Here is a 13210-nt window from a genome sequence, read left to right as displayed (position 1 = left end):
AATGAGTCATGAGAGACATTGACAATTCACATGCAGTGCATTCAGAGGTCCACGGACACATCAGTTTAAAATGCATGCATCGTATGAGTGCACAACTTGGAGATCATGCACCGGTAGATTAAACACAGTGGCAAGGCTATGTTCAGTCTTAGTTTAGTTTAGTTTAGTTGGTAGTAGTTCTGGTTAGTTTAGTTTAGAGATACAGCGCGGAAAACTGTGGAGGCCTCAATAGGCCCGACTATGGGTGGACATTGGGGATGGGACTGGACTTTGTGCCTTCCCCCATAATGGGAACCATTGTGGGGGGATGTTTTTTATGTTAAAGCTATTTATTATTGTTATGTTTGTATTCCTTTTTTAATGTGCTGCATTGGTTAAAAGAATTTCACTACATCTAGGTCTATGTGACAATAAATCAACCTTTGAACCTTTGAAAAGGCCCTTCAGCCCACTGAATCCTTCCTGACCAGCGATCCTCGCTCACTAACGCTATCCTACACACACTAGTGACAATTTACAATTATACCAAGCCAATTTACTTATAAACCAGTATGTCTTTGGAGTGTGGGAGGAAACCGGAGATCCCGGAGAAAACGCACGCAGGTACAAACACTGTACAGACAAGGACCCATAGACAGGATCGAACCCCAGTCTCTGGCGCTGTAAGGCCACAACTATCAAAGGGATTTACCCTTTGAGTCACTGCCTCAAAATGGCAGCCAGCATCATCAGAGGCCCACACAAACCTGGCCACACATTTCATCCCTGCCATCGGGAAGAAGGTGCAGGAGCCTGAAAACTGTAACATCCAGGTTCAGGAACAGCTACTTCCCTACAGCCATTAGGCTATTAAATGCTACAACCTCAAATAAGCTTTGAACTGCATAGACTGTGTGTTTCTGGGTGGGCTGTACGGGTTTGAAAACAATGTTTTGAGCTGTAAATTTGTCAACGTTACGATGTGGGAGGGAATCAAGGAGGAAAATAAACTTTCCTAAAGTTATCCCACTCTGGGGGATTTTGAGCAAAGTAATGTCTCTTTTACAATGATAATCTTCTGGCTATTTACTCTTCATGGAGATTGTGGTCACAGCAATAAGGGCTCCAGGAACTCGGCCAACTCCACACACACTGCCCAATATTAAGCAGTTGGTGGAGAGGTCACCTCTGCACAACAGCAGACTGAGTGAATATATCTTGAACATAACCTTTTGAACCAGGAGGGATGCAAGAGGAATAGTTTACACTGGAGGAAATGAAAGCACACTTTGTTTCAAGACTTCAATGCCAATGTATCCTTCAGCGGCCACAGTTTAAGAATAAGGAGTAAGCCATTTAGAACGGAGACGAGGAAACACTTTTTCTCACAGAGAGTGGTGAGTGTGTGGAATTCTCTGCCTCAGACGCAGGTTCTCTGGATGCTTTCAAGAGAGAGCTGGATATGGCTCTTAAAAATAGCGGAGTCAGGGGATATGGGGAGAAGGCAGGAACGGGGTACTGATTGGGGATGATCACCCATGATCACATTGAATGGCGGTGCTGGCTCAAAGGGCCGAATGGCCTACTCCTGCACCCATTATCTATTGTCTAAATCACAGAACAACTGGAAAAAATCCCTGAACAGAAATATGCTAACGAATCTAACGAGTTTTTAAAAGCGAATCTAACGAGTTTTTAAAAGCTAAACGAGAAACCTGAGAGGTAAAATCTTCCACACAGAGGGAAGTGGGTGTATGGAATGAGCTGCCGGATGGGGTAGTTGAGGCAGGCACTATCGCATAGGACATGTTTGGAGGGATATGGGCCAAACGCAGGCAGGTGGGACTAATGTAGATGGGACAGGTTGGTCGGTGTGGGCAAGTTGGGCCGAGGTCCTGTTTCCACACTGTATCATTCTATGACTCTACGCTGCTTCTGCTGCCACATCCTGCAACTAACCAAAAGTGCTCACACTCCACATAAAGAAACTAAGCGTCCTAAACACAAAATATTTATATGTTCCGAAGCATTAAAGGGCGGCACGGTGACGCAGCGGTAGAGTTGCTGCCTCACAGCGCCAGAGACTCGGGCTCGATCCTGACTACGGGTGCTGTCTGTACAGAGTTTGTACGTACTCCATACAGGCAGCACCCATGGACTGGATCGAACCCGGGTCTCAGGCACAGTAAGGCAGCAACACTACCGCTGCGCCACCGTGTTTACTTAAAAACACTAACATCAGCCGCATTCTTCTGAGTCAATAAAGTTCGCTGCTTTAGGTATAGGTGACGTTTTGGGTCAAAACCCTTTTTTGTTCTGAAGACTGGCCCTAACCTGAAACATCACCTATCCATTTTCTCCAGATATGTTGCCTCACCCGCTGAGTTTCTCCAGCACTCTGTGTCTATCTTAGGTATAATCCAGCATCTGCAGTTTTCTTTGTTTCTACATAAGGATAACAATACTGAACTAAAAGATCCACCAAGATGCATCACTCAGAAGCATTTTTCACTTTGCATTTTATCTGACTTAATTCAAGATCATATCAAGATTAACACTGGGTACCCAGTTAATACCCAATGGAAGAACAGTGAATTCTCCAATTTTAGGTAACCTCTAACAACCCTCCCCTCTCCTTTCTACCCAACACACCCCTTTTCTTCCCACCCCCACCCCCACCACCACATTCATACATCTGGCTTCACAATTTGTAACTCTGCAATCTTGTCTCAAACCTTTGTCTCTCACCTCTGGCCTTTGTTCCAAATATCTACTTATCAAAAGCTCCCCTGATCTGTGTCCATCTATTATCTTTTATGGTTTGTCATGTGTAGGAACTGCAGATGCAGGTTTAAACCGAAGAGAGACACAAAAAGCTGGAGTAACTCCAGGTTAATTCCCGGGATGGCGGGACTGACATGATGATGAAAGAATGGGTCGACTGGGCTTGTATTCACTGGAATTTAGAAGGATGAGGGGATCTTATAGAAACAAAAACATTCTTAAAGGATTGGACGGGCCTAGATGCAGGAAAGATGTTCCCGATGTTGGGAGAGTCCAGAGCCAGGGGTCACAGTTTAAGAATGGGTAGGCCATTTAGGACTGAGATAAGGATTTATTTTCCCACCCAGAGAGTTGCAGAGCTGGCAACTCTCATGCATTGAGCGTGAGAATCACGCATTTGGCCCAATTCTCACGCTCTCACGCAGATCACAAATTTGTCACGCTCTGACATGAGAAATTCTGTGATCAACGAGAATTTCAAAACTCATATCAACTGCATGGGCCGTGGGTGTTGAAGAGCCGGGGCTGAGGGAGGGCTGGAAGCAGAAGCAGCGGCGGGGACAGATGCGAACGGGAAGCCGGGGCTGGCGAGTGTTTGCCGGGCTGGCGAGTTGCTCGCTGCAGCTCCAGCCACAGAGCAGCCTCCGTGCAAGAGTCCCGGGCTGTCAGAGGCGTCGGAAGCATTGCGCCGCTGCCGTGAGAGTCTCTGTGCCAAATTCGTCCAGGTGACTGGCTTGGATCAGGCTGCGGCTCGGTGCATCCTGGAAGACAACCAGTGGCTGCTGGAAGTAATTAACAAGCACTGCGTAAAAGCGGTGGAAGATAGTGGCCTTTAAATGGGGGTGGTTGGAGAAAGCATCCTGCTTGCCTGCTCGATTTTCACTTACTGTAACTGCAGGAAAAATATTCCCAATGTTGGGGGAGTTCAGAATTTATTCAGTTTAATAGTAAAGGGTTGGCCATTTAGGACTGAAATGAGGACAAACTTTCTTCACCCAGAGAGTTGTGAATCTGTGGAATTCGCTACCACAGAAGGCAGTGGAGGCAATTCACTGGATGTTTTCAAGAGCGAGTTACATTTTGCTCTAGTGGCTAGTGAAATCAAGGGATATGGGGAAAAAAACAGGAAAGAGGTACTGATTTTAGATGGACAGCCATAATCATATTGGCTCGAAGGGCCGAATGGCCTATTCCTGCACCTATTTTCTATGTTCCTATGCTTGAGCATATAGCAATAAAACTCCACCACTTGATTTTGAAGCATTCGTGCATGGTGGAGGTATAATGTAGTCATAGGGTGATACACTGTGTAAACAGGCCCTTCAGCTCAACTTGCCCACACCCGCCACCATGTCCCAGCTACACCTCCTGCTTTTGGTCCTTATCCCTCCAAACGTGTCCTATCCATGTATCAGTCGAACTGTTTCTTAAATGTTGGGATAGTCCGTGCCTTAATTACCTCCTCTGGCAGCTTGTTCCATACACCCACCACCCTTTGTGTGGAAAAAGTTATTCCTTAAAAAGTTACCTCTTAAAAATACTTCAAACAAAAAACATTGAAACACATCAAATTTCAAAAAGTCCCTACTGTGGGAGGGGGTACCACCTCCCACACCCTACCCCCACTCAGTCTCTCCACTCCCTCGCCAGGTACCCCCAAGGCCAGTGATCAGTGATCGCTCAGCTCCCCCCATTTTCAAAAACGCTCCGCGGCCCTTGGTTCAGACGGAGAGCACTGCCAGATGTGAGCGGGGAACTGAGGCCAGTTGTCCGTGATGTCTGGATCCCAATGCTCGTGCTTCATGTTTCGGAGTTGGCTAATGTTATTGATTTGTAATTAGCCTAATTTGTAATTAGTTGACAAAACCTTAATTTATTAATCCGGAATATCCAGAGGGATGGAATAAGTGTAAAATTAAAATGACATGCAAGGTGTCAGGCCGTCTGTCATAACATACAGCCCCGCTAACCCATTATTTCCTTCAGTTAAATATTGGGAAGGTAGCACTATTGTCATTTGCCACGCAACTATTATGTTTGTTTACCTCACTGACTATATCTAACACCCCCCCCCCCAAATTCCTTTGACAGGTTGAATAGAAATGTCCCCAATCTCATTGTTTTATTAATTGAACACGTAAATGAACATCCTCAAGGAGCGTAATCAGATGGAAACTGATTCAGATGCAATGTTTAAGAGCTTGTTTAAAGGAACGGCATATTTTAAAGGAGTGACAGAGATACTTGCAGGGGAATGTGTGGGGAGGTTATTATTTGTCTTTAGTTTTAGCTTGAACCTGGACATCTGAAGATTCAAAGATTAATATAGTAATTGTACTGATACTGACTCCAACCAACCACGTAATGAATATCATCCATTCCGGAGGTTTTATTTTTCTGATGCCATTTAAAATTCACTTGGATTTCAATCACTTCAATGTAAAAGTAATTGGGAAAGGGAAGCATTGGAACAAAAATGTGATTTCCATACATGAATACACTAAGATCATTCATGTGCTGTACCTGTTGATCAGAGCCTGGCTCTACTGTGGAATGTAATTAGGAATGTAATTTAGCCTAACCTTATTCATAGCTAATCCAATTTAAAGCATAAATATTGCATTCAAGTGCAAGTTAAAAGACTCGTTACAGTATGTACCAGATTGCACAATTTCAAGCTGAAAAATGCAAAAGCTCCGTACCAATGGGAGGGGGGACACCCCTCCCCCCACCCCCCTCGGTCGATCTACTCCCTCGGGTTTGGTCTCTCGCAATGTCTCACTTCCAACTCTCACCCAATCTTGGCAGCCCTGGAGTTGTGAATCTGTGGAAATCTCTGCCACAGAAGGCAGCGGAGGCCAATCCACTGGATGTTTTCAAGAGTGTTAGAAATAGCTCTTAGGGCTAAAGGAATCATGGATTATGGGAAAAAGCAGGAACGGGGTACTGATTTTGGATGATCAACCATGATCATATTGAATGGCGGGGCTGGCTCGAAGGGCCGAATGGCCTACTACTGCACCTATTTTTCTATGTTTATACGTAACTCAGTGGGACAGGCAGAATCTCTGGAGAGAAGGAGTGGGTGATGTATCGGGTCGAGACCCTTCTTCAGACTGGAGAAGGGTCTGAACCCGAAACATCACCCATTCCTTCTCTCCAGAGAATCTGCCTGTTCCGCTGATTTACTCGAGTATTTTTGTGTCCATCTGCAGGTTGTCCTGGCTCCCCTCTATTCCAGCTTTCATCTCCCCCCACACCCTCTGAGGAAGGGTCCCAACACAAAACATCACCTATCCATGTTCCTCTGGGCTTTTCTCGCCTCCAGTCCCCCTTACCACCTCTATCTTTCAGTGAAGAGGGGTTCCGACCTGAAACGTCATCTCCAGAGATGATGCCTGACCCGCTGAGTTACTCCAGCATTTTGTGTCCTTTTGTGGAAACCAGCACCAGCAGTTCCTTGTTTCTGTGTTAAAACTGGGTATGTCTGCAATGACACACTGCACTTCTCAATCTTTAATAGCTTATAAAACTGCACTGTTTGCACATTATTTTACAAGTTATTGACATTTTAAACCTTAATAAACGTCCCAGTCATGCTCCCAGTTGCCAGCCACGCCTGCGCACTTGAGGGAGGGTTGCCATGACTCGTGTCACAACGGGGATCTCTGGCGTCACAACGGGAAACCATCAGCTGCGTCTGCGCCGTTGGGGGCTATCGGTGAGTGGTGGAATATTGCGTTGGGGGACAGAGACCCAACGGGTCCGCGCTTGTAGTTTATAAAACTGCACGGTTTGCACCTTGTGAACATTAAAATATTTATTGATGACTTAACCACGAATAAGAAAATGGATAAACCTTGTGCCCCTTGGCATGGGAATTTACTTTCCATTTTCACAAATATGCAGGAGTCTGAAAGCAAATGAATGCACCACCTGTAACGATGTAATGCTGAGGATCTATAAGGCACTGGTCAGGTGGCATTTGTCATATTGTGAGCAGTTTTGGGCCCCATATCTGATAAAGGATCCGCTGGTGTACCGCTTCATCAGATTGTGTTCAGTTCTGGGCACCATGTTATAGGAAAGATATTGTCAAGCTTGAAAGTGTTCACAGAAAATTTACGAGGATGTTGCCAGGACTAGAGGGTCTGAGCTATAGGGAGAGGTTGAGCAGGCTGGGTCTCTATTCCTTGGAGCGCAGGAGGATGAGGGGTGATCTTATAGAGGTGTACAAAATCATGAGAACAATAGATCGGGTAGATGCACAGAATCTCTTGCCCAGAGTAGGGGAATCGAGGGCCAGAGGACATAGGTTCAAGGTGAAGGGGAAAAGATTTAATAGGAATCTGATGGGTAACTTTATCACACAAAGCGTGGGGGGTGTATGGAACAAACTCAACGAGGTAGTTGAGGCAGGGACTATCCCAACGTTTAAGAAACAGTTAGACAGGTACAAGGATAGGACAAGTTTGGAGGGATATGGACCAAACGCAGGCAGGTAGGACTAGTGTAGCTGAGACATGTTGGCCGGTGTGGGCAAGTTGGGCCGAAGGGCCTGTTTGCACACTGTATCACTCTTACTTTAGCTTGGAGATACAGCATGGAAACAGGCCCTTTGGCCCACCAATTCAGCACCAACTGGCGATCACCCCATACACTAGTTCTATCCTACACACTAGGGACAATTTACAGAAGCCAATTAATCCAATAACACTACCAACATACTAGGGACAATTTTGCAATTTACAGGAGCCAATTAGCCTACAAACCTGTACGTCTATGGAGTGTGCGAGGAATCCAGAGCCCCCGGAGGAAACCCACATGGGAAAGTGTCAAAAACTCCATACGGACAGCACCCGAGGTCAGGATCAAACCCGGGTCTCTGGCGCTGTAAGCAGCAATTCTACCGCTGCGCCACTGTGTCAGATACCAGAAAGAAGAAAGATCTGCAGTTATACAGCTCTTTTCACAACCTGTCGATATTCAAAGGTAAGTTACAGCCAATGATGAACTTTTTTATTTTTATTTTTATGATACTGCCTGTAAGGGAAATTCATTTCGTTGTCTCTAACTGAGACAATGACAATAAATTTGAATACAATACAATACAATACAATACAGTAATAAAGGTTACGGAGTCATAGAGTCATCGGCCTATGTCTTCATGTGGGAAAGGTCACAGCTCCGACAAACACATGAAGCGCAGTGCATCACCCACATGACTCCAAATGACACAGAGACTCTTTTAAAATTATGCCATGAAATCTTTTACACTTGAGAGGTCGGACAAGACCTTGGTTTAACTCTTCGGAGGCTGTATCGCTCAGCATTTCCTTGTTCCGGGCTGAAGCATCACCTTGGATGTTAAGGTCTGCAGAGTGGATTGCGCACTCACAGTCTGACTCGGGTTAGAATCCCGTCCAGCTTTTTCACCGACCCCCTCACAATCTGTCTGAAGGAGGATCCCGACCAGAATTGTCACCAGTTCATGTTTTCCAGAGATGCTGCCAGACCCGTTGAGTTATGGGCCTGTCCCACTTAGGCGATCTTTTTAGGTTGAAGGCGAATACGACAATGGAATTCACCAAAGTCAGCACCGGCGACGACCTACGACATCCTGGTGACAACCTACGACAGCACCTACGTCAAGCTATGCTCATTGGCATCAAACCCAAGGTTGCCACTGTTGCCGAAAATGTTTCAACATGTTGAAAATCCAGCGGCGACCAGAAAGACGCTACGACTCTTTGCGCGATTGAGGAGACTACTCACGATCATACAGGCGACACCCCGGCGACAGCCTGATCGCCTGTAGTTGCCTAGGAAAAAAATCTCCTAAGTGGGACAGGCCCTTTACTCTGGCACTCCAGTAATAAGTCATAGGAGCAGAATTAAGTCATTCGGCCCTGAGTCTACTCCAGCATTCAATCATGGCTGATTTAACTTTCCCTCTCAACCGCATTCTCCTGACTTCTTCTCTAACCTTTGACACCCTTACTAATCAAGAATATGTCAATCTCCATTTCAAAATAGCCATTGACTTGGCCTCCACAGCTGTCTTTGACAATAAATTCCACAGATTCACCACCCTCTGACTAAAAAAAAATCTTTCTATTTTTAGTTTTTTTATAAAATCATTTTGAGGCTGTGACCTCTGGTCCAAGATTCTCCCACTAGTGGAAACATTCTCTCCACATCCAGGCCTTTCACTATTCGGTAAGTTTCAATGAGGTCACCCCACATCCTTCTAAACTCCAGTTGAGTACATGCCCAGTGCAGTCAAATGCTTATCATACATTAACGATCCCCGGGATCATTCTTGAAAATCTCCTCTGAACCCTCTCCAATGCCAGCACATCCCTCCACAGATATAGTCATAGAGTGACACAGTGCTGAAACAGGCCCTTCAGCCCAACTTGCCCATGCATTATAAACATTATGGAGGGCACTATATGAGGTGCTGTTCCTCCAATTTGTGCTGGGCCTCACTCTGACAATGGAGGAGGCCCAGGACAGAAAGGTCAGATTGGGAATGGGGGGGAAGTTAAAGTGCTGAGCCACCGGGAGATCAGATAGGGTTAAGGCGGACTGAGCAGAGGTGTTGAGTGAAACGATCGCCGAGCCTGCGCTCGGTGTCTCTGATGTACTGGAATTGACACCTGGAACAGCGGATACAATAGATGAGGTTGGAGGAGGTGCAAGTGAACCTCTGCCTCACCAGCATCTGCAGTTCATTCTGTAGCTAGGCACAGGTCCAATGCTATCTTTAAACTAGCCTGTCGATGCCACTGTCATTATGCAAATAATGAATAATGATGAGTCAGTATATAGGAGGAAGATCGATAATCGGCTTGCCATGTGCCAGAACAACAAGAGAGTCCAGAGCTGCAAGCGGAAAAGTACAAAAAAGATGATTCATTTATCCTTCCTATCCATTCTACCCCTCCTGCTTTTCACTGTCAGTTCAAGGTGAACATTAGCTGGTGGTGCTGGAGATGGATAATTTCTTGCATCAGGATATGAGTAATATTGTGGGCTTTCAATTGCACCACCAGGAATGGTCCCAACCCCCGAAACATCGCCTATCCATATTCTCCAGAGATGCTGCCTGACGTGTTGTTACTCCAGCACTTTGTATCATTTTGTGTTCTTTACTAAGGTTCCGTGTGGCGTTATATGAATCTGATCCAAATATTACTTGTACAGATATTCAAGTTCATAAGTGATAGGAGCAGAATTAGGCAATTCGGCCCATCAAGTCTACTCTACCATTCAATCAGCACTGATCTATCTTTCCCTCTGAACCACATTCTCCTGCATTTAAACACACCTGAGCAATTACAAATGCCTGTGAAGCCATGTGTCCCAAACATTATGGTGCCCTGAAATAGGGGGGACTATGTATAAACACAGCTGTAATTTCAACATGGTGAAACCAAAATGTATAAAAATACCCTTTAATAAAATCTGACAATGTGCACTTTAACCACATGTGATTTTTTTCTATTACAAATCTCAAATTGTAGAGTACAGAGGCAAATAAATAAATGATAGGTATTTGTCCCAAACATTATGCATGGCACTGTAGTCCCTGCCTCAACGATCTCCTCTGGTTCCATACACCCACCACCCTTTGTGTGAAAAAGTCACCCCTCAGATTACTATTAAATCTTTTCCCCTTGTCCTCTGGTCCTCGATTCACTCACTCTGGGCAAGATATTCTGTGCATCTATCTGATATATTCTTCTCATAATTCTATACACCTCTATAAGATTACCCCTCATCCTCCTGTGCTCCAGAGAATAGTCCCAGCCTACTCAACCTTTCCCTATAGCTCACACCCACGAGTCCTGGCAAAATCCTCGTAAATTTTCTCTTCACCTTTTCCAGCTTGGCAACATCTTTCCTATAACATGGTGCCCAGAACTAAACACAATAAATGCGGCCTCACCCACATCTTATACAACTGCAACATGACCTCCCAACTTCTATACTCAATATTTTGACTGATGAAGGCCAATGTGCCAAATTCCTTTTTGACCACCCTATCTACCTGCAACTCGTCGTTCAAGGAACCATGCACCTGTACTCCTAGATCCCTCTGCTATACAACACTCCCCAGAGGCCTACCATTCACTGTGTAGGTCCTGCCCATGTTAGACTTCCTGGGGGCCCATAACTGCTCAAAATATTCCAAATGCGGTCTGACAAGTGCCTTACAAAGCCTCAGCATTACATCATTCTTTTTATATTCTAGTCCTCTCGAAATAAATACTAGCATTGCATATGCCATCCTTACTACCGATTCACCTTGCAAATTAACTTTCTGAGAATCCTGCACCAGCATTCCCAAGTCCCTTTGCACCTCCGATTTCTGAATCCCCTTACCATTTAGAAAACAGTTAGGCCTTTATTCCTGCGACCAAAATGCATGACTCCACACTTTATTGCACTGCCTTCCGACTGCCTCTTCTCTGCCCAGTCTCCCAACCTGTCCAATTCCTTCTGCAGAGTCTCTACTCCACCTGCCCCTCCACCTACCTTTGCATCATCCACAAACTTGGCCGCGAAGCCTTCATTTCTCTCATCCAAGTCGTTGATGTAAAACGTGAAGAGTAGCGGCCCCAGCACTGACCCCTGCGGAGCTCCGCTAGTCACAGGCAGCCAACCAGGGAACCCAATCCAATTACCAGACAACAATAACATGTGGCTGATACTTCAATAGTAAGGGATTTTCAGTCTGAGATGTGAGCTAGGCTGCTTAATTCCACAATGAAAACGTGCACAATGCCATGGTGGCTACACCACCCTGGCCACGCATTCCCAAAGGCAACCCAACATCTCAGTTTGTACTCACCCTTTAGGATCAAGAAGATCTCGAACTTTTTCATTATAGATCTCCATGAATGACACTTCCACTTTAAATGTGTGAGATTCATTTTCCTCTTTGGAGACTCTCCCAAACAGTGCACCGCAGAGTCGAGGTATGAGGCCTGGAACATCAACGCTGCCCATCATTGAGAAAGACTTTCCTGAGCCTGAATACGAATTTTGTAAAAGTAAAGAGTTATTCTTGGTGCAGAGTAATATGTGTGTTTTAGTTTTTATTAGTTTTAGAGATACAGCCTGGAAACAGGCCCTTCGGCCCACCGCGTCCACACTGACCAGCGATCCCCGCACATTAACATTATCCTACACACACTTTACATTACATTATCCTATGACAATTTACACATACACCAAGCCACTTTACCTACAAACCTGTACGTCTTTGGAGTGTGGGAGGAAACCGAAGATCTCGGAGAAAACACACTCAGGGGAGAACGTACAAACTCCATACAGACAGCACCCGTGGACAGGATCCAAGCCAGGCGTCTGGCGCAGTAGGCAGCAACTCTACCGCTGCGCCACCATGCCGCCCCATGTATATAGCAATGTTTGACAAATAGACAACTAGTCATGCTTCTAGAAACTATAAAGACAAGAAATAACATGTGACATATGTTACATAATAGAATCTTTGCCGGGGGGGGTTGGCTCGATATCCTTCTTCACACTCAGACCCAAAACATCATCCATTCCTTTTTGTGTCTATCATCGAGCTACAGAACAAGGTTGGGTAAGCAAGGATTTTATTCCTTGGAGCTCTGGAGGCTGAGGGATGATCTTATAGAAGTGTGTAAAGTCCTGAGGGTGAATGCACATGGTCTTTTAGCCAGAGTAGGAGAAGCAAGAACCATAAGACATAGGTTTAAGGTGAGAGGCGCAAGATTTAATACAAACCTGAGGAGCAACCTTTTAACTGGGGACGTGGAATGAGCTGCCAGAGGAGGAAGTTGGGGCAGGTATGAAAATAGCATTTATATGACACTTCTCGCCATGGATTGTCACCTTGTCGTGGTGGAGAAGCTTGTGTGGACCTGAGCTCCTGAGAACGATGCCGTCTGGAGCTATGCTCCTGGTAGGGCCACCCATGGCAGTAAGGTCGAGGGGGAAGTCTCTGACAAAGAGCAATCCAACTAAGACCTCAATAGGCGGAGGACGATGGCTGACCTTAGTGAAGCGTCACAACGGTTGGGAAGGCGGATGAAGGCTGCAGCAGAAAAGGGTCTCCGTTCGTCTTGGACTCCATGCTACTGGATCCTGACCCAGATCTGTCAACAACCATGGGGGTGGTTGTCTGTGCACCAGTCTCCCCACGTTAAACGAAGTCACGCACAGGGGTCCTCCATATAGGGAATAGCACCCTGGAGACACTCCTGGTCAGCCATGACCGAAGGAGGGCCCAAGAAGTGACACTTGAACAGGTACATGGACCTTCTTTAAGGTTTAGAGGGAAACGGGCCAAACACAGACAAATAGGACTAGCTTAGTTGGGGAATCTAAGTTGAGGAATCATGTACGGCCAAAGGGTCTTTTTCAGTGCGTAGGTCTTCTCACTAGT

At 45.7% G+C, this 13210-nt stretch overlaps 1 protein-coding gene across 5 annotated transcripts in view; it reads right to left on the bottom strand.

Annotated features, from left to right (window-relative positions):
• The window catches only part of kif13a (kinesin family member 13A), a 294683-nt gene that overhangs the window by 162169 nt on the left and 119304 nt on the right, over positions 1-13210 (bottom strand). For all 5 annotated transcript variants that reach the window (XM_033013828.1, XM_033013858.1, XM_033013844.1 and 2 more), the window contains exon 6: positions 11624-11804. In XM_033013828.1, coding sequence (XP_032869719.1) covers positions 11624-11804 — 181 coding nt within the window. The remainder of the gene's footprint in view (positions 1-11623; positions 11805-13210) is intronic.

The sequence above is a fragment of the Amblyraja radiata genome, chromosome 2, assembly GCF_010909765.2.
Source record: "Amblyraja radiata isolate CabotCenter1 chromosome 2, sAmbRad1.1.pri, whole genome shotgun sequence".
Classification (NCBI taxonomy): Eukaryota; Metazoa; Chordata; class Chondrichthyes; order Rajiformes; family Rajidae; genus Amblyraja; species Amblyraja radiata.
Note: the sequence above shows the minus strand (reverse complement) of the source record. Positions and strands in the feature narration are given on the sequence as shown.